This window comes from Harpia harpyja, chromosome 20 (genome assembly GCF_026419915.1).
Source record: "Harpia harpyja isolate bHarHar1 chromosome 20, bHarHar1 primary haplotype, whole genome shotgun sequence".
Classification (NCBI taxonomy): domain Eukaryota; kingdom Metazoa; phylum Chordata; class Aves; order Accipitriformes; family Accipitridae; genus Harpia; species Harpia harpyja.
The window spans coordinates 2,092,619-2,114,162 of record NC_068959.1 but is presented as its reverse complement, the minus strand read 5'-3'; the positions used below and the strand labels follow the sequence as shown (position 1 = coordinate 2,114,162).

The window sequence follows — 21,544 nt, the reverse complement described above, 5'->3', positions numbered from 1 at the left end:
AGCTTCCTGCCCTGAAGAACAAGTTGCAAACTACAGGAAGAAGCTGCTGTTGCAACAGGACCGTTCTCGTTATGGAAAGAGACCATTTTTGATAGTGAGAACTGCACAAACTCCATTCTTACTGGCAGAGTGGAGTCTGAGGCTGTTAATATCTTTCCCCTCACTGCCTGGACAAGTAATGAGTAACAAGATGAACACACCGCACATCCAGGTGACAGCAGTAACAGGAACAATCATTTTGCCCAGCCGAGTTTCAGAGATGATGACTGTCTCCTTTCTGTGCCTGCCTGTCTGGATTGCACACAGCATGCATGCTACAGACACAAGTTTATTCTACCTGCAGCTAAACTCACCGCTGTGGATCCTGTAACCATTGTGCTACACACCAGTTACTGGCGAGAACGCGCCAAATTCAGCCCGCACAGCAAGTGCTGGCACAGATCTGACGTGTTTAGGGCTAGTTTTGCAAGGATTGTTGTTCTGGGGAATATTCAGTCCCTGTAAAACGCCAGAGAACATTTACAGCATATTTTCAAAGAGCTCTTACGGTGCCTCATCTTGACCTGGTAAGGAAGGCTGCTTCCTCCCTCTCTCTGGGCCGGGGCACAGCACCGTCCCCGTCCTGGGCTCCGGCCCTCGCCAGAGAAGCGAGGCTGCATTTGTGTCCGCAATAGCAGGATCTCTTCCCCTGCAGGAGTCTCGGCCCAGGTGAGGCACACCTCTCAAACCCAGACTCCTTTTGCTGTTGCCTTACTTCAGGCCGGATTTCCAGATGCCTGAAGCTAACACCACCTTGTAAACAAAGCTGCAATTACATCTGAAATCCCCTACAGTAAGTATCCACAGAATTGGTTTGTCCTTCAAGAAGTTTCCTGGCAGACTCCCCTGCTGCACACGGATGCTCAGATGCTGAATCAGAAGCGAAACATAAACCAAACATTAAATCACCTACAGAAACAGCGAAGCAATTCAGAGTCACCCCCAGCCGCCGCCACATCTCCCATTCATAAACCACCACCGAAAGGAAACGTGTCACAGCTAAAGCAAGTCACCCGGGCACCGTTACATGTAAGGATGAAGCTGCCTTGCTGCGGACCAGCATTCACCGCTGTGTTTCAGATAATAAACCTGACTTGGTATCGCTACTTACGGTGGGCGTGTGATGACCTAGAAGAAGAGTTCATTTACACAGTTGCACAAATAAAGAAACTTCTGTGGTCAGAGAATTGATCAAGATACAAGAAAACAGCAGAGGGAAGAGTAATACAATAGTTGTTTTACCGTATTACAGGTTTCTGACAAAATTTGCTGTTATGTCAATGAAACGCACAGAAGCAACTAACAGCAACCAGCACCGGGATCGCAGAAAGATCTTTCAGAGCATGCAGCCGGCTACCTCGAGACATCACCAATACCAAGTGCCTTCAGACATGTATAAAGCCTTTATATCTCATTTGTGGGGTTGCCTCTATGCAGTGGTTTTGGGTTGTTTTTTTTTTTGCTAATTGGCCTTAGTGTTTTAAATTCAATTTGAACAGTACTTACAGTTCAATTCTTTAAGAATGCAGAAAAGTACACTTAGATCAAGTGATGCATTAACTCCTGGCAGGTCTCAGCAGCTCCCTCTTGTTCTTCCTCAGCAAGGCGTGCAACTTGAAACCCACTGGTGACCAAACTATTGTCATGGCAACCAGAACTTAATCAAATCTTCTGAGCAATTTGGGGAAAGAAAAAGAAAAAAGCTTTTATTCCCAATTCACCTATCCAGATGGGAATCTAACTTGACAATAGCTTCAAACCAGATTAAAACTTTGCCAAAGGAATTAGATGGTTTGCCTCCAAAGAGAACGCAGGCAAAATTAAAGTAGTCATCAAAACAGTGGCAAAGGGTGTTTCATGGCTCGGCTCAGCCTGATGGTCACGCACTGCTTCAGCTTTCCTCCCGTTTGGTGCAGGGCACAACAGACATGAAGACAGACGGAGCCATCCCAAGTAGACCTCCAGCTCTGAATCCACGGCCCCGGAGAGAGCCTGGTCAGAGCGTGGCTGCTTCTCACCTGGTCCCACTTCCACTGAAGCACATGGTGCCTCGCCCCTGCCCGCTGCGGCAGCGGGCACAGGCAGGGATGAGCAACGTGGGATGAACATGCTTGTCACGGGGTTTAGTCCCTACTGCCTGCAAGTGGCAGGAGTCTCCAGAACCTCCCCGTATGCCCAGTTTGGTTATTTCCAGGCCACGTAACACATACCTGTTACACGCTGAGAATTATTTCCAAGTTCTAATTCATGCCAAGGGTATCCAGAGGTTTCGGTGACTGTCACGTACAACACACCCTGGGGACAGGAGCTCAGTGCCTGCGGCAGTCAGTGCCTCTACACCATCCCCTCCGTCTCAACTAACTCTCGGGTGGTGATGGAGACGCAGCCTGCTCGGTGGGCTCCTGCCACACAGCCCGCTGTTCACAGCCAGACCTCGTCCCACTCCGGTCACATCACCCAGCATGAGGTAGGGGTACAGGGTGCAAGCTTCCTTCAAACCTCCTACCAAGGACTGGTTTTCTGCTGGTCCTACGCCCCCAGCCCCACGGCACCGGGGCAAGCAGCAGCATGGAGAAAGGGAGGGGGGCTGCCAGCAGCAGGCACCCCAGACATATGGGGGTGCACTGGGGACATCACACTTTAAACACAGATGGACAGGGTAAGGGGGTTAACAGAGGGAAACTGGAATAACAGTGAGGGTTGTGAATTTGGACACAGCACTTCGTTGTTCCAGTGACTACAACTGGCATACAAAACATGTTTTTAACAGAAGTTTGTTAAACAAGTCAGTTTTGTTTTTATTAAACCCAACTTTGGTACAAGCAGGTCATTCCTGAGATTTGTTTACAAGGTTATTTTAAAACGAAGATAAACTGGGGCCTCTCCCTGTTCTGTGTGAAGTTAGACTGGGGCACAGACATCTCACTTTTTTTTCCTCTTTTTTTTTTTTTTCTTTTTTCTTAAACAAGTATTTGTTTAAGGGGAAATCAGTCTGTTACAAACACAGAACTCACAAACAGGAACACCAAGTCTCCAGCTTTAAACCATTTCCCCTCCGTTAACAAATAACAATTAGTTGTCCTTTAAAATGGTTCCCTTCTCACCCACCACATCCCAGTAGGATGTGCTGGAATCCGGACTGGCCAGGCAGGGTTACCCGTCCCAGAAGCCACGAGCGGGGAGGTGGGCAGGGAGCTCTGGGGAAGGGGTTATGTTGTGAGGCACGTGTGCGCAGTCCTAGGAAAACTAAACAAATGAAGGTTGGAGGATTTTGGTTATAAAACCCGTAAGTCTACAGGAAAAAGCTACACGGAAGAGTTATTGCTGAGAAACGTGAGAATCCAGCTGAAAGGTTAGGGACGTTAGGAGGTTCTCCAGTTACACCCCAAAACCAGGCTGAGGAGAGGACACACGGAAACGCCGTTACAGCGGCAGCTCAAGCAGCAAGCTGAAATCTCGCCTTGCGCTAACCCAGCTTTGTCCCTCACCTCTCTGGAAGTTCGGTCAGTACTAACTGCTTTGTACGGGCTCTCGCCCAGAGATTAGCATTTTGGTTTTAGTGCAAGCCATGCAGCAGCCTTAATTAGCAGTTTATCTTTTGGCAAGTACCTTAGATTTCAACTTTATCAAGAAACCTGATCAAGCAAACTTTTCCCAATCAAAAGATACCGTGCATCTTAGTCCTTGCTATATAATCTCTTCTGTGCAATATATTGCAAGCTTAAAGGTGAAAGCACCAATTAATTTCTTCTGCATGAGATGTTTTGGCCTTAACAAATCTTCTAATTAACATGTCTTCCTGATGTTATGGAGCACGCACTGGGAAGACTAAAAAAGCTACAGAAAGAACAAAAGAGAATCAGTATTTAAGTTTCAGTTATTTACATTAAGTAAAGACAACATGAAAGGTCAAAATACAAATCTAATGTATGCCGCCTGATAGCGCGCAGAGCTGGGTACAGACATTTGAATTTAAACCATTGCAACTTGGAGAAGCTCTCACGGCTGCCAAGATCTTGTTTGGAACTGGTGATCAGAGGCTTGATTTAAAATTTTAATGAGGAAAGACTGCTGACAGGGAACATCTGAGAAGTCACGTGCTATGGAGACATGGGATGGGGAGAGGTGCGGAGCCGTCTCCTGCCCGGCCAGGACCGCAGCCGCCACCGACCAGCACACACAGCCCGAGCCGGCTCTCCCGGCCGGCAGAGCTGGTGGCTTTGCGCTGTCCTTGCCTCGCAGGTTACGTCCCTCACAGCTGCGCAGATCTCCCTGCCGAGCAGCCCAGGACAAGGAGACGAGGTTGGGTTTGGGTTGGGTCCTGAACAGAAAGCATCAACATGTCCTACGGCCTCAGTCACCAGGCTTCGGCTCTGGAACTGCAAAACACGGGCAGTACCTACCTCACGGCTGAACTGCTTTTATAACAACACTTCGCATTTCTCATTCTCTTGCGAGCATCTCTAGGAGCTTTGCACAAATATTACTGAATGATCTTAACATTGCTCCTGTGGAAAAATACTTGCCGATGCACGTCATCCTGAGTCATCAGGTGGCCCATCTTTAAAATGACCAGCTACTCGACTGCCTCAGTTTCCCAATTCATTCTTATGTGCCTGACTGCACCTTCTCTTCTCCGGTCTCCTAGAAGACTTGGCTTTAAAAAGTATTAGGATGGAAAAGGTTGTAAAACATTTCATACAAACCACTTGGTATCAACTGCTAAGTCCCCACTAAGGCTTATCCTTCAAAAATTTAACAGGCTGAAGCGACAATTTTAACCCAGCGCAGGCTCAGACTTTCACCTGCACTTTGTTGGTGATCGCTACAGGCAATATCACACCAGCTCCAACCACTGCTTCTGGTCAGCTCTCCGCGGGTGGACATACCGTGTCCGTACAGCTTGGTACCGCAGCTGGGTAACCATCCCGGCCTTGTAAGAAGATGGGATGCAAACAGGCAGCACGTAAGACGACCAGAACTGCCCTCTGCCTTTTAAGCAAGCTGCATATTAAATGCAAAAAGCAGAGGTCTTGCACACAAGCCAACTCCTGTAGCCACAGCACTGTCCATCTGCACATTTCTAAACAGATTTCAGAAGCAGTCAGGATCACCGACTTGGTTTTGTTCTTGAAACTGGGGCTGCAGAAAAAGCTCCTGTCAGAAGCATCACCTCAGCAAACACTATGCATCAGCCAAACTCCACTTGTTGGTTTTGTCTTAAGTGCAGCACTGATCTCAGTCCAACCCCAAATAAAACCCAGAGAAACCCTAAATTAACTGAATATAGCTTCATATGTAGCAATGGCCCACAGAACAGACACCAAGAACAAGCCTTCAGGTAAAGCTTCAGCAGCAGCTCTCTCTGAAGAAAAGAACACCAAACTAAAGCTGTGGTCTTTTTTTTTTTGGCATTGATCTAAGTGTATGATGTGCTTCTGCAGAAGCTTTGGAAGTACCATTAGGAAACCCTCCAGCTCTGCTCCCTTTTCATCCTACCCTTAAATCACCTCTCTGGGCAACATTACAACAACAAAACTGCTGGTAAATCTACCTGCTCAGTCACCAGATCCCACAAAGGAGAAGTGCCAACAAGCTTAAAGGCAACTTTTGCCCAAATAGGGATGGCATTTGAATTAATATCTTAGAATTTCTACCCAGATTACAGATGAGATGCTTTTCCGCATACTGTATGATGCAGAAATTAGCCAATTTTATTTTTTAATGTTCCCAGTAGTCAGAAGACATCCTGTGACTGGTAAGCTTTCAATCATTACACATGATTAGTTCAACAGAGATCCACTAAATAACACAGGAAATCCACCACTAAATAAACGACACCACAAAAACTCAAAATACATGTGAGATTTAATAAAAGAAAAAAAAAGTACAAAGTGAGTGGAAAGAAATGAAAGTCGAAAAAAAAAACCAAACAAAAGAAAAAACCAACCCCCATCACATTCAGAATGACAAAGCAAATGGATGCAGCACGTCCGTCCGAGAGGCTGCAACCCCCCCGGCAGGTCCCCAAGGTGCCTCCATGTGCTCTGAGCCAACCACCCCATCTCCACCCTTGGGGCATTCACCACAGCCAGACGTGAAGCCTAGAGAGCTTAGAGCCCCACAAAACACTTTTTAAATTAGAAAGCAGACAACATACATGATGGTAAATGTTTAAATGATAAAAAAAAAATGGACAGTTTTTCCCATTAATACCAACCTTTTACAGATAAATGTATAAAACAACTGAAAAATGTGTAACTGAACAGTTTCAGTCATTTCTGAGGGGTTTTTCTTTCACTTCTTCTAGCCTACAAGATGTAAATCTTCGGACTGGAGTGATATTAGAATCACCATGTATTTGTAACTTGTTAAATAAAAATAAGATACAGAACTACCCTATATACCACATACTTAAATCTTGTCTCAGCCAAAAGGAAAAACCAAGTACTAGAGAAAAAAAAAAATGACTGAGTCCCATTGGGGAGATTACGATGTTGACTGGTCTAAAGAACAAGTAACTGCAAGGCAAAGGTATGTCCGTCACAACATAAATTCACTGTAATATAATAATCAACGTCATTAAAATATTGTTACATACATTCTGAATGTCTTCATCAGAAAAAGCTGGAAATGTCTCCACAATGCCCATGGATCTGAAGGTTTTTACTCTTTCATTGTTATCATCATTCTTAACTACCTGTTATTCTAGGAAAAAAGAATTGATCTCTGGTGAGCCAGGGCAGATAGAAATCATTTGCATAGATCTTGCTGGCTGCAGCATGAGATCAGGAGAAAACTATCGACTGGAAAAGTGATGGCGAGGCAGCTGTTTGCATACCTGGTATCATCAGTTAACTGTTTTATCCCAGCCTTCGTAGCACTGGCCTTGAGAAGCAAAAGAATGAACCAAACAGCGCTGCTTACTCATGCAATTAGTGCAGCAGAGTTTCTCTCATTAGCAAAAATCAAAATCCTGCCCCTAATTTGCTACAGGATTGGACTGTAGTCAGTGGTGAGCTGGAATTGTCTTCTTGCATGTAACAATAGGTTGGGTTCCTTGTACATTTCTCTGAGAAAACACATTAACCCTCCTAACATTTGACAGTTATTCTTTAAAATACATCTAACCTGGAGGCACAGCCTTAAAAACTAAATGTTCAGCTTTCAGCAGACTCCTAACAAGTGTGCATAATTTTTACTCTTTGAAAAATGGCCTGTTCTAAAAGGTACCTGTGAGATCTTCATGAGGTTCTTTCTTACAAGCATCAAGTAACAGACGTGATTTTCAGTATATCCATATAAAAGGCCAATGTCCATACAAAAACAGTTTAACACCTGAGCATGTATTTAGAAAGTGGGGGAAAAAAAGCAAAAAAAAAAAAAGCTGCTTTAATGGAATATGCAAGTTAAAGAACCTCATCTTACAATCCAGTAAAATATTACCCTCAAACAGACCTGTAACAGCTCAGATGCAAGGCCGTGCACCTCCATCTGCAAGTCAAATAAGGAATTTGCTGACATCTTAGCTTAAAGACAAGTCTTTAAGGAAAAAAAACAATAATTAATGTTACAGGATTTTTCTGATATAACTAAATAAAAACGCACACACTCACAACTAACACTTAGCCAGCCAGTGTTTTTATAAACTCTGAAGATACTGTGTGGGGGTTAATATTTTATATTTGCTCTCTTTTAGCCTATTACCTGATGGATGGATGGAATTGGATCCAACTATTTTTCCATGACAACATAGCTAGTAAGTCTCTATTCAGTTATCGTCCTGCCTTATCACAAAATGGTTTGAGCGGAAAAAAACATATTGATCCTAATTATTGCTCTAAGCTCAGTTGCCCAGGAAAACAAGGCTGCAATTTCTAGGCATGAGGAGTGTTAAAGGAAGCACCTTCCAAGAGGAATAGAGCCTATCAGCATAAATACGGTGCATAGCTCAAGATCAGGGGATTCTCCTCATTAGGCACATAATAAGTTTAAGGTTAAAGAGTAAAGATGACCACTTAAATAGTTTTTCCACAACAGTAAAATACATTGGTAAATGACAACTGAAAAGTTACACAAATCCTGTAGTTCCACATTATACAACAAACTCTTATGAAAAATCTTTCTATATAAATGTTCTACTTTAGCAGTAAAGAAAATTCAAAACATTGTCCCATGAATTTTATTAACCGCTCTCTCTCTCTTTATATATATATATATATATATTATAAATGATGTAGAAAGTGTTTAGCGTAATTCAGGATTAAAATATGTAATTACTGGAATGATGGTTACTCTGACTAAGATTCCCAGGAGAGAAAGTCTAAGCATTGTGTTTTTCTACCCATTCTAAAAACTTACTCAAATTGAGAATTTTGTTAGAAAAATAAACGTTTCAGCATTCTTTACACCACTCCTCACATTTGTGCATGTACAGGGGAAGGTAGATGAGCCTCAAGCAGTCACCTTAGCCAATTAAAAAAAAAAAAAAATCTAGAAAGCAATTATTTAGCTGGTGGGTAAGATGAGTTCAGACAAACAGTTACGGTCACTTTATACACAGCTGCTCAATCACTGGGTTTAGAACAAAACATCTTACTTGAGGGATTAGTTGACTTTGTTTAACAAAATGTACATGGTAAGGTTACTTCCTTAAAACCTCCTGATAAATTCTGTACAGATAACAGCGAGTCGTTACACTGCAACCACCGAAGATGCTCATTTTCTCTTTCACTTTGGTCCACTCACACAATGTTATGAGAAGGGTCACAGGGTGGGAAACTCAAGCAACTTAACACATGAAAGCACCAAGTCCACTCTTGGCCTGAAAGTCTGTGTGTGATTAACTGAAAGAAACAAAACATAAAAAAGCGTGAATTAAAGTTATGAAAATTAAACAAAAGCAAAGTGTAGCTAAATATGTTAAAAACAAAAAAGGAAGAGAAGGGCAAACACTGCTCGGGCATCTGAAGACTCACAGATGAGAGCAACCCGCCGGCACGCTGAGCCCCACGCCAGAGCACAACCTGCTTGGCAGCTGCAAGCGCAGAAGAGAATCTCAGCACAAACACCTTTATTCCACCTCAACACCTGCAATTCTTCCATCTCCATTTTTTACTTATTAAAGCTACTAAAACCACTGCTGAGACAGGAGACGATAAAAGGTTCCGCTAGCTCTCCTAAAAATTGAAACAAGAAAAAACACCCCCTCCTCAAGCTCACAATGTATTCCCAGTTCCTGCAAGGTCCCAACATCTTGCCCATAAAGCCAGGATACTCCTCCACCCGCATCCCCATCCCCTGGGGAGCTGCGGGGACTCTCCCGGCAGCGATGCTCCCCCCGGCACGTTCTAGGTGCAATTCCCTCGCACGGCCCCGGGTGCAAGAGGGGAGCAAACCCCAAGCTAATATCACGCTCGGCTCTGTGCAGCACCAGCTCCTCGTTGACCAAAGCCCCAGGCACAGCCTGAACCGCAGGATCTGCCGGGGGAAGCTTTGCCACCGGTCCCATGGGAGGACACTGCCTGCCACCAGCTCCCCAAATCTCAGTTGCCTTCCAGTCCGGTTTGGTTGAAAGATCTCGATAAGAAAGACAGCAAAGACATTCCTGCTGCTTGCCAGGGAATACACGGATCCTCTTCATGCCCATGCGGTCTGTGGAGTCAACACCAAACTGACCGCCTGGGATGCAGCGGTGGGATGGGTTAGGGCTGTGCTCTCTGACACACAGGTTTCACAAGACCCCTGGCTCCTTTTGATGCCTCCCAGATGAAGAGGGGGTCTGGGAAGACAGGTCACTGGCAAGGCCAAGGGGAGGCACCTTCCTTTGAATTTTTTATTACAAATTTCGTTATCCTGCTTGAGTAGAAACCCCCAAATACCACGTTTTGAACTAGCTCACAGGTTTGGGGGAAAAAAAAAAACAACCAAACAACCACAAACAAACCACACCCCAAAACCCAATCCAAAACCACCTCCTCCCCCTAATTTATTAATTTTATTCTTGGTGACAGTGGCCCCTCTGCCCCAGCACCAGGCAGAGCACACACTGTGGGTGCCCCACAGTCCTTCGTAAGCCTCCCGAGCTGCCTTCTCCTGGCCCTCCTTCTGACCACAGCTGGTTTCTAATCGCCACCCAGAAGAGGAAGGGCGTCCAGACTCACATCTGCAGGTGGGCTAAAAGCAGCAAAGCACAGGAAAGCTATTTCTATCGCAGACAGACGGAGCAGAGGGGAAGCTGCAGCGTTTCCGCCTGGCCAGCGCACGCAGTACATCACCGCCGGAGCATCCCAGCGGCCGGCATCGCTCCCGCAAGTTAGCAGCGCACGGCTCGGCGTGCTCACCTTCTTCAAAGCAGACCTGGGCCCCGGGCTACCCCAGTATTCAGCCCCTAATTCATGTACGAGTTTAGCTGGATTAAACCTTATTTTCAGCAGAATATTTTACAAACCATTTGGGACTGTGTGTGAGATGGGACATGCCCAGAGCGTGCTGAGAGGTCTGCAGAAGAGAGTGCTTTGGTTTTGTTTTAACGCCATCAACACATTTACATTCCAAGGAAATACGTTAAATAAGACGCGCTGTTATCTTCCATAGGAAGAAACAAATTACTAGCAAGACAGTACGCAGAATGAGCTTCTCTAGTGCTGCAGTTCACAGCGGAGAAATGACAGAGCACAAGATTTCATCAGCAACGTGAAGCCGAACGTTGTGCTGTCAAGAGGAAACTCAGTTGTTGCTACCCTCAATGGTCTTTTTTCCTTTTCATCATTAAAAGGCTCAGAAAGCATTGCCACCAGCCTGTTCTGGATTTAACAGAATGCAGTTCAGACTCTTTAGCTCCTTCACGCAAGGGGAAGCAACAAAAAACGCTGGAATAACAGAATTACCAGCTTGCATGGTGGCGCTTCTTATTTTGTTCCCTAGCCAGTGTTCCTTGAAGACTGGCTTGAATGGAAGCAGGATCACCCACACACACCTTTTCTTTTTAAGTTTGTTTGCCCCATTCCTGCTCTATCATTACACAACCAGGCAGCTGAAAGAGCATTATTTACATGCCCTCGCTCCACACTCTTTCTGGCTTCAGCAATGTCAATTAACTTGCAGAAAGCTAAGATAAGAATTCTGCCTTTAGGGGAAAAGAGCTTTCTCCTGAGGAGAACTGTGTCTTGGAGCCCTATTTCACACAGAACCCTAATGAATTTCCAATGCGTCTTCATTCTAAGCTGCTGTTTCCTTCTTCACAGCTCTGCCTCTAAAAATAAAGCAAGAGCACTCTCCAAAGAGGGCCCCAAGCCTACAGATCACAGTGAGGTAGTGCATGATGGGGGACCTCATCTGTAAGACATTACAACTGTGTTGAGATTGTCCCCACTCCTCCCTGCTGGGGAGAAGATTTGTAGTCACCTTCCTGGCTGTCTCCAGGAGCAGAGGGCTCGCAGGATCACTTGAGCTGGCTGTCACAGAGGCAAGGGCAAACCCCGCAGGACTCTCAACCTTCACAGAATAGCCCCAAATTGTGAATCCCTGCCACCTGCAGCCACCGCAGTGCCCGGGCACAGGATGGCCCTGTCTCTCCTCTACTTTAAGCAAAAAGTCAGAAGGATAGGAATTAGGATTCCAAAATCCCCTTTTCCATTTGCTGTCTAAGCAATTGACCAAGCATTAAAGCATCTGAGCAGACACCCAGCTTCCCAGCAGCAGAGGAGAAAGACTCAAGCTCAGTCACTTACTTTTTCTTGTCTTTGTCCTTTTTCAGCGGCTGCTGTGAGGTAGCCTGCAAGGATTGGGACTGCAAGGTTTCCACCGCTACTTTCCGCCTGTTGAAAGCGTTCATCTCGTCCTCCAGCTCCCTCCTCTTCTCCTCCACCTTCCTTTTCTCTTCCTGGTGTATCCTTTTTAAGTGCTCAAATTTCTCATGCAGCTGGTAGGAGACAGACCCTCTGAGCATTGCATCCAGCACGACCGTCAGGCTGCGCTCCCCCTTCCCCGCTCCCCCGGGAGCCGCAGTGACAGCTCCCGCACGAATCCCCACCACCCCACAGAGACGACCGGCGGGCAGGGTACGGCACCAGTGCCCCTGCACCGTGCAAGCCCCTCGGCAGAGCTGACCTCTGGGCAATCACCGCCTCTTCGCCAAAAGGCAGTGAAGACACCATAAATTCAGCCCTGCCTGACACCACATATCAAACCGAGAGAAAGGGGGAGCCCGGAGTAAGTGTGCTGAGGATCTCAACTCTGTCTGAGATCCACTGGCACTGGGGACTCCAGCCCAGCTGCCCCCTTTACTCTGCTGTCCAGTGAGTCTCCAGGGGTGAAATCTACCTGACATGAATGCTCACCAAAACGTCCTGCACTGCCCTTCACTCACCAAGCAGCAGCTGAGTCTCCTACACATTGCACAGGATGGGGAAGGCTGTTGTTTCTGAGGCACCTAAACCAGTGATGCTGTTTTGAAAACATTACCCGGTGTCCCCTTTTCTGAGTGGGGGAAGGTGTGTGTGTGTGTGTTTGTGCTTTGGCTGGTGAGGTCTGCTCAAGAGCTGCATGAGCTTTCCAGGATTCATATGCTGCCCAGACCCAGATCCTATGCTGGCTGTATTTTGGGCTCCTCTCACAGGTTTTTGGCACACCCACCTCTCTCTCCTTCTCCTTCAGCTCTGCCTCCGTCTCCTTGACTTTGTTAACAAACATTTGTCTCATTTCTTCCTCTTTCTTCTGGAGCTCGCCCAAGAACTCTTTCCTTTTGGTCTCGTATGTTTCTTGGAGGCTGGGGAAGAAAGCAAACAAAATCCAGACACTTTGGACACAAATGAGTTAGGGATGGGGAAATGCACGCCTGTCTGCATTGCTTAAAGACAAACAGGCAGGGAAGGGAATGCCACCAAAGTCAGCTGCAAAGTTCAAACCCAGTGCTAGTATGTTCCAGCCCAGCATTGTGGATACCACCTACAAACCTCCCATTTTTTTGGAGTGTCAGTACCAAACTATTGCTCTAAATTGATGCGAGACGTGAAGGCCACTCACCTGAAGGGCTGGCTGTCTGGATCCGTGTCCTTGAAGCCCATCTCTTCCAGTTTGCACCTCCTGTACAGCTCATAGTGGCGGGTGTGAGTCTGCTCCCGAAGATCCTCCATGTTGACTCGAATCAGCATTTCTCGCAGTTTCACGAAGTCACAGTGACTTTCATTCTCAACTGATGGAAGCAAAGGGAGAAGTCAGCAAACTGCAGACGTGGTGGGGGAAACACAAATGCACATACAGTTTAACTCCAGAGACTCCCCTCCCAAGGGCCTCAACCTGTTGTCCCGCACAGGGCACAACACAGCCCCTTGGATGCAGGGATTCCCGTTGACCGTTACTACCTGCCGGTAGGAATGGGAATCCAAAAGAAAGACTGGCCAACCCTCAAAAGACCGCACAGGACGTTTCTGCACCGTTTAGCACGGGGCACCCTAATGCACGTGCGCTGGTGGGAGGGCAGAGCTGGAGAGGGTGCCAGCGTGTCCATGTGCACGCACAAGAGAGGTTCACAGCGGCTTACCTTGCACCACTCCCCATGGGTACTGCCGAGCTCTCACCAGCTTGTTCCCGACTTTCACCTCCTCCGTGCTGCCAACCACAGCGAAGGGCAGATGAGCCTGAAAGAGAGCCAAGGCCAGGGACTCAGTGCATGGGCTAACCCCTCAGAGATCAGCCTGACCATTACATCCCCCCCTCAGGCATAGGATCTACTTCAAAAAGCCCTTCCTCTGAAGCTATCTATCTCCAATACTCAGAGCAGGCTCTACTACGAACTGGGATATTATGACAGAGAGCAGCGTAGGGCCATAGCACAGCTTACTAGCAACGCTGGCTGGACTGAACTGGGTGGGGAAATATTGTAGGAACACCATGATCATTACTGATCTCCCTCTATCCATTTGACAGGTTGTTCTCTGTAGTCTTTCCACACGCCGAGAGCAGGGCACTCCCTGCCTTGCAGAAAGCACAAGAAAAGACATCCGTAAACAGGCCTTGGCACAGCAGTTTGTGTGTGGGCACTGGAAGGGACATGTGCAGGATACAACATGTGCTCATTGCTCTCCAAGTCTGCAAAGCATCAAGCACAGTAAAGAAACAGGGCACCGTCCTCAGCATTGCAAGAAAGGAGCCAAGAAGCAGGTGCTTCAGTAGGACGAGGTTAACAAAATCCTTCACATTTAAGAAGAAATGGATCCAGAAGTGTGGAACTGGTAGAGAATTGGTTGAAAATATTTTCAGGGGAGCGGAAGAAAAACCAAGCAAGCATGAACTCTTGTTTTTCTCCCCAATGCACATAGCTTGCAATTATTTTAAAGAGTGCGTCCTCCAAATTTTTCATGAATTCAGCAAAAATAACTACTACAGTGAAAACACATATCTAGCTGACCCAGAAATCAATTGGCTATTGAAATAAAAAAAAAAAAAAAAAGAGGGTGGGAGGGTGAAAAAAAAGACAAAGCATCTAATCAGAAACAGCTATGCAGGGAAATGTTCACTTTTTATTTAAAAAATTAACACGGAAACATTTCAGCTGTTTCTACTGTAATAGCTACACTCTGATTTGGGAGACAGGAGACTTGAAAGTGTTTTGCACATGCTTCACCCAGGTCTGAATTTGATCTTTGAACTTCAAAAAAAGACAAAATAGAGTCTAATGATTTTTCTTTATTTTAAATTGGGTTTTCTCTGTTTACCCTCCCTAAGTCAGAAGGCTAACATAAATGTTAACTGTAAAATTTTTATTCAAAGTTTCTCCATCCTCAAATGAAAAGTAGCCTAAAAGCAGACAGAATGAATTCTGAAGAGAGTATTTTTCAAAAATTCAATAAAACAAATTTTAGAGCTGAGCTGACTTTCTCCAGAGAGCCCACAGATTAAATAAAAGCCACATTTTAATTAATTCTGTACGCAACAGCCTTAGGCGACTGTCAGATCCACAGCTCAACTTGCAAACAGGTTTAGTGTCTGGACAATCCCAATGAAACTTGCCATTCAAATGCATTTTTGTGCAGCAATTTAATTTGTCACAACTTTTGGCTGCAATGCGATTGGCAGCGTTACTCACGTTCATCACAGAGTTGATCTCAGCGACTGCTTCATCGTCTGTGGGGAACTGATAGATCTGCACACCATTGCTGACCAGCTCGCTCATTATCTTTATCTTGAACTTGTGCAACTCGCTCTTGGAGATGGTGTCTGCTTTGGCAATAATTGGGATGATGTTCACCTACAGCAGAAGGAAGGAAGGAAAAACAACCAGGTGAACAGCAGTTGGGCAAGCAGCTCTGTCAGGAGCGTGGGTGCCTGCAGGGTGACCCGGGTCCTACCCCGGTGGCTGCTTTACATTTCATAAAACCACAAAAGGTGCTACGTTTTGCATGCGAGCTGCAGCACAAGCTCAGCTGAACACTAGAGGGAAGAGTTTTCCAGGACTAATTTGGCTACAAGACTTCCAGATAAACCAAAGACAACCTGCAATAAATACACAACGAGAAGATCAAAGCCTCTGCTCTTGCCTATGTATTTTTTTACATGCTTCGAGGGAGGCAGAGACAGCATAACCGTCACATCTCAAGTTATCACCTATCCACTTCTGGCTGTGCTGACAAGCCGTTTTAGAAGACAAGTGCAAGGATGAAACACTGCAGCAAGCTGATGTGAAGCCTTCCCATGCTTAAGCAGAAAGAGCACGGACTCCTCAGATGCTTTCACAGCGGCTGCGGATCCTTTCCGAGGACTCCCTGAGCCTCTCCATGAGGATCATAACTCAGGCATGCTGTGCAGATTACACGGACCACCTGGGAAAGGTGTAGGGACATACAGCAGACAGGAGATTTGTTTTCATGCTGTTGTTGCTCAGCTTTGGTTTTGCATCAGCAGTCACCAAGCACAATACCCCATGCAGCTTCATCAACCTGGGTTTCACAAAGCCACCCACAAGCAAGTTGGAGAGGTCCCCCCATGCCTACCAAGATCAAGAGCAAACGAGGGCCACGTCCCTCATCCTTCAGGAAGGATGTGGTTCGCTATGGCCTCATGCTTGGGAGAGCTACAGTGGGGCAGGATCTGTCACAGGAACCTCTATTAGATAATGCTACGATGCCCAGAAAAGCCAAGTCAGATACTGCAAACCACTGCTTAAACAAACAACAACAAAACTCGTCTGTCTGAACAGCAGCCAAATTCATAGCAGCAAAACACAAGAATTCAGACAAATGAGGGGAAAGTCTGATTTCCCATCTAACATTTCCCAACAGCCAACGCTTTTTGTCCTACAGAGCAGAAATTCTTAACAGCCATTTGGTCTCCAATGGGTGCCCATTAAAATAAATGACCTTGCTTTCTCAGCTCAAGTTCACTTTGTAGCTCAGTGTTTTTTCCATATTTCTCTTTTTTTCTCCCCCCTCTGGTTTAGCACTCACTAAATACAAGACTATTTAATCACTCCAAAAGAAAATAATCTTAATTTGCTCATTGTAAATTTAACTGAGAGGATAAATTCCTTATTTTTCCCAGCCACTGATCTGGCCTCCTTTACCAAGGACCACAAACCCACACAGAATGAGGTCTGCTGCTCACGCCGCTCCTCAGTGGGTCAATGTCCTCATTACAAAGGTAAAAAGGGCCATGACCACAGCTGGGTGCCTCGCTGACCTGCTAAGAGCTGAGGAGGCTTGGATCCACCATCTCCCACAGAAAAAAGGGTCAGCTCAGGGCTCACGTGCCACCCCCTCAGGAGCGGTATCTGCGAGGGGAAAGGCACTGCCAGGGAGCTGCTGTATGCAGGGCTTCGTGCTCTCCATCCAGCCAGGCACACCAACAAACCAGCAAAAGAGGTGATTTTTGTCCATTTTCAGTTGGCCTAAGCAATTCCCCCCTCCTCCTCCAAAAAGCACCAGCTCAGCCCTGCTTACAGCGAGGCAGGAGATGCAGAGCTTGGAGCTTGGCACAGCTTTCCCAGCAGCAGGAGAAGGCAGGCTCCGTGGTCACAGCTGCTGCCCCAGCAGTACTCAAACAAGGTGCAAACCGAGGTTGGTTCAAGTCCCCTCCAGCCAGGTGCCTCATGCTTTGAAAAGGCAACTCAGTCAGCACTTGCTGCCACAGAGTTCAAAACCCAAAAGGGCTTTACAAGTTGTCGTATTTCCAGTAATCAATAGCCAACATCAATACGGTGGAGTCCTGGAAATGGCATTCAGGTGTATGTCCCTCCTTATCTCTTCTTCCCTTGTGAGTTAATTTTTTACATTATTACTGTTTTTATTTTGATTTCATGCATGTCTTGGAAACCTGCAAACTGGAATCCCATGGCTAACAAGTGATACCCAGGGCACCATACAATTATCTTCCTGTTTTCTTTTCTCTGATTTTGAGCATCGGCACCCAAAAGCTGTCTAAGTCTAGAATGAGCTTATCCCTTTATAATAAGGAGAAAGGATGGAAAAGTTTGGAAACAAGAAACAAATGAGATATGAGACGCTACCGAACTGAACTGCATGCGTAATCCTGCCCTCCGACAGCACCTTCCACACATCCACTTCTATGCAAAGGCCACAGTATGTGGCACAGATCAGTGCCAAATAAACTGATATACAACTAGCTAGAGAAGAAAAAGTCACCTCTCCTCTTCTACCTGAACAGGTTTGAAAAACCCAATAAAAGGAAGTGATGCCAGAACTGTGCAAGGTTTCCCTCTCCACTCTTATTTTTACACAGATAATATTCACCTGGGGTTGCAGGCAAACTCCCAGAGCAGCAGTCTTAGATCTCATGTTGGAAGAGCACTATTCTCTATTTAAAAAGATCTAGTAATAAAATCATGAAGTTAACTACTGGAGTGTCATCCCACTGAATGTGAGAGGGGTGCAGTGTCCCCTTGACTGCCAGTCCATGTGCTGGAAGTCTTTGCTGGAGCCGGAATTATGACCGGAGGAAGTCTGTGCTTCACACAAGACAGTGAACTCACATGCACACGCATAAAATGCACCTCCTTCTCAAGTCATTCAGACCACAGAGTTATTTCTCATCTACAAAAATAAAACCTACAAGAATGTGTGGAAATAAGTCAGTTGGTAGAAAATTATTTTGCTACTATAATAAGGCTACATGCATTTTCACCCTGCGAAATATAGCTGGATTTTTCCCCATCTCCAAAGTGTTCCTGAATGCAAGTCCTGGTGAAGCCAACAGGCAAATCCTACCTTGGAAACCAAACAGCAGAGGCACAAACCGGCCTGAAGCATCCCCACTGGCCAGTGACCTGTCTAGGACGTGTCAGCTCATGAAGAGCAAGCAATTAGCCACAGCTCATAAACAGTACACACTGGCTGGAAACTATCCAGGGACAACAACCAGGGAGCCCCAGGATGCCCATGGCAGCACACAGCTGTGCCGTCACTTTCCAGGTCAGGGCTGTGGTTTAAATCCATAAATCACCTTCTTATCTGGTACAGATGCAATTTTATTTATCTTATTTACGTTATTTATTTATCTCCTCCTTTTCCCAGGTTAAACCCAACGGAAAGCCAACCCCTGCCAGGTCATACGTGCTTCCCACCTACCAGCCAGGCAGCCACATTTCACCCACCTAGAACCAGCTCTGAAGAAGCTTCTAGCTCTCCGGCTGTAATTAAATACCCTAGACAACAGCTGGCCATGAGCTCAGCCAAACAAATACTGTATTACAGTACAATGAAGACTTTGTTTACAAAACAGCTTTATCCAGAAGGGATTTTGTAAACTTTACACTAAAAACAAGACACTTTATTGAAATTGTCACACAGATTCAAAAGCCTGCCCAGCACCTGATGCCATGCCACTGGGGTGCTAAAGCAAAGGTATAACTGAGCCAGGTTCCTGCAAAACCCTTGTTAAACTAGTCTCAGAGGCTGAGCCAGCAGAGCATGCAGCAAAGCATTGCCTCTGATACACCTTTCGCCTCCATGGTTTCCATTCTTCAACTGTAAAACAGGGGCTACCCGCCCCATAAAGCTTCCCAAGAGGTGTGCTCAGACGGCTGCAGACATGAGTCAGTGCACGTCACCTCTCTGCTCAGCCACGGTAACCACTCGCTGTTACCAGTCTGGAGCAGAGAGAAAGCTGCCTGGGGTCTGCTGACACCCCACTTCTGCACACACGCTGGCCCCCAGGCACAAATGGTTCACGTGTACTGGGAAAGGGGCACAGCACTGTCACACATAAATGTTTAAGGAGTGCCTGGAAAGCACCTTGAAGCCCTGGGATGACACCGATGCAGAAATGCAACATAAATCCCTGACACCCAGAAAAGATCAATGGTCTCTACTTGCTTGTTCATTTCCATGTGTGTGCTTGTGCGAGGCCACCACACCATGAAATCCAAGATGTTCTCACACTGTGGTAAGAAGGGAGATGAGAGCAAAGGGATAAAATTACTTCAGAGAAGACTATTTAAATGGAAGTTTAGAAACATAAAAAGCTTGCGCGCGCACAAAGTTCCCATCTCTGCACAAGTACAAAGGATTTATTTTGGTACTACCTAAGGACCACATTAAAGGCAGCCACGGGGAGATGTCAAAAGTAGGGAATGCAGAAGGAAAGAAAGAAAAAAGCTTTGTGGGACCACCAGCACCAAGGGGAATCGTGCAAAAGCTTTCCTCCAAACATATTTCTGGGAACATGTAATGCTGGCACCGTGCCAAGAGACAAGAGTTTATTAAGGGAAAATTTTCAGATTCCTGATGAAGTCAGTGTAACAGCCACCACAGTTACAAACAGCCCACTGCAATGGGAAGCCAGCGCCTGCTCTGGAGTGGGGCCAAGGAAAAGCAGGCCAACAGCCCTGGGTGGCAAGGGCAAACAGCAGGGACTCCACGAGGGGGAACTCTACCCACCAGGAAAGTCCGAGAGAGCTGCATGTGGACAACAGCCAGAGAAGAAAGCACTCCCGAAATGTAATCCAGGGGATCCCCAGTTACTGCAGGGTCCCAGCTGCCTTGCCTGCCCTCTCCGTAGCCTGATCAGCATCTGCCATCTGAAAGGAACCACCCTGCTGCTAAAATACTGCTCTGAAAGATAGGAAATTCTTGCAAAAAGAAGAGATGCTGCTGCCACTAGTGACCTTTGGGGCCTCCTGCAGCTCCCTGGAAGCCAGCTGGAACAGCCACAAGTGTGTCAGAAACCTCCTCCAAGCTGCAGGAATATCAGCAGTAGCCAGTTAAGTAACCCACTGGCCCCTAAGACAGAATAGCTTATGCACAAAGAAACAACCCCCAGCTAGACCCTCTCATGACCCACTTTTAGGATTCCTATGACCTTGAGAGCTTCTCACCATATTTACATTTTCAGAAGATATTGTGATCTCCTATCCAGATCATCTGGCACTACCAGCAGTGACAGCCCACGCACTCCCTGTGCACCACCATGCACAGCTAACGCTTCTCTTCAGCCCTTGTCTCCTCCATACTGACCACCACCTTAGGACACCTATGGTTTTGGTGGCTCTCAGCCCCTCTGTCCCTGGTGACAGGTCAGGACAGCAGAGGTGGCTCCACACTTTCCACAGTTCAACTGCAGGACCTGGAACACATCTTTACCTACACACCTGTAAAGAAAAGCTAATAAAGATGCAGCTGATGGCTTTGATAAATACGAACTAATCTGGGTAAGATTCTTACAGTGATAGATACTCTAGACTTCACACAGCTAGCTGGAAAACAGGTTTTTCACCTGACATTTTTCAGGAAAGCCAGTGAGAAAAAAAGCACAGGACCTCAGCGACCCACCAGGGCAGATGAAGTTTTACCAGAGTCCTAAAAACAGCTCAGCTAACATGCAGGAAGGAGTCCAGCACTTACACAGAAGGAACAGAGCCTTCCACATGACAATCAATACTAACAGAAGCATCACCACTTCCAGAAAGAGGGACCATGGTCTCCAATGCTTTACCTTGCTATCCAGCTTCTTCATTGTCACCAGGTCCAAGGACTTGAGCGAGTGCCCAGTTGGGGTGATGAAGTACAGGCAGACGTGAATCCTCGTGTCATGATAGTTGAAGAGAGATCGGCGGATTTTCAGCTCTTCTTGCAAATAGTTTTCAAACTGCGTATCAATGTACTCAACTATCGGCCTGTAACTAAAACCATACCATTAGCAACCCAGATACTGGAGTTCAAACTTAAACAGTTTAAAGGCTTGAGTTACCCTAGACATACCATGGTATCACTTTAAAAGTAGTTATAAGACTCAAACAATTTAGCCTTACAACAGGAAAAGTGTGGCATTTACACACAGACCTTGTAATCCAAAGGTTGCCGGAGTCTCCTGAGGCTGCACTGCAAAGTCTAAGGACAGTGGAGCATGGAAAGACAACTACTTCCCCAGATCAAACTTTGCCCAGATCTCAGGGCTGAGCCATCTGTCTGTAGCAATGCAACATGACCAAGGAGAGACCTTGGAGTCCCAGAAAGCCTTTACCTGGGGCTTGAACAAGATGTCTGTGTAATTA

At 46.2% G+C, this 21,544-nt stretch overlaps 1 protein-coding gene across 2 annotated transcripts in view; it reads right to left on the bottom strand.

Annotated features, from left to right (window-relative positions):
- Positions 1-2,812: 2,812 nt before the first annotated feature.
- Positions 2,813-21,544, bottom strand: part of SEPTIN8 (septin 8) — a 40,476-nt gene continuing 21,744 nt past the window's right edge. Inside the window, exons 4-10 of one of the 2 annotated variants that reach the window (XM_052816277.1) lie at positions 20,986-21,172; positions 15,128-15,289; positions 13,583-13,679; positions 13,066-13,234; positions 12,676-12,808; positions 11,772-11,962; positions 2,813-3,876 (exon numbers count right to left, since the gene is read on the bottom strand). In XM_052816277.1, the coding sequence (XP_052672237.1) occupies positions 3,822-3,876; positions 11,772-11,962; positions 12,676-12,808; positions 13,066-13,234; positions 13,583-13,679; positions 15,128-15,289; positions 20,986-21,172 (994 nt within the window). In that variant the 3' untranslated portion in view covers positions 2,813-3,821. Of the gene's footprint in view, positions 3,877-5,889; positions 8,886-11,771; positions 11,963-12,675; positions 12,809-13,065; positions 13,235-13,582; positions 13,680-15,127; positions 15,290-20,985; positions 21,173-21,544 lie in introns of those variants that run through there. The other variant, XM_052816278.1, reaches the window with a different exon arrangement.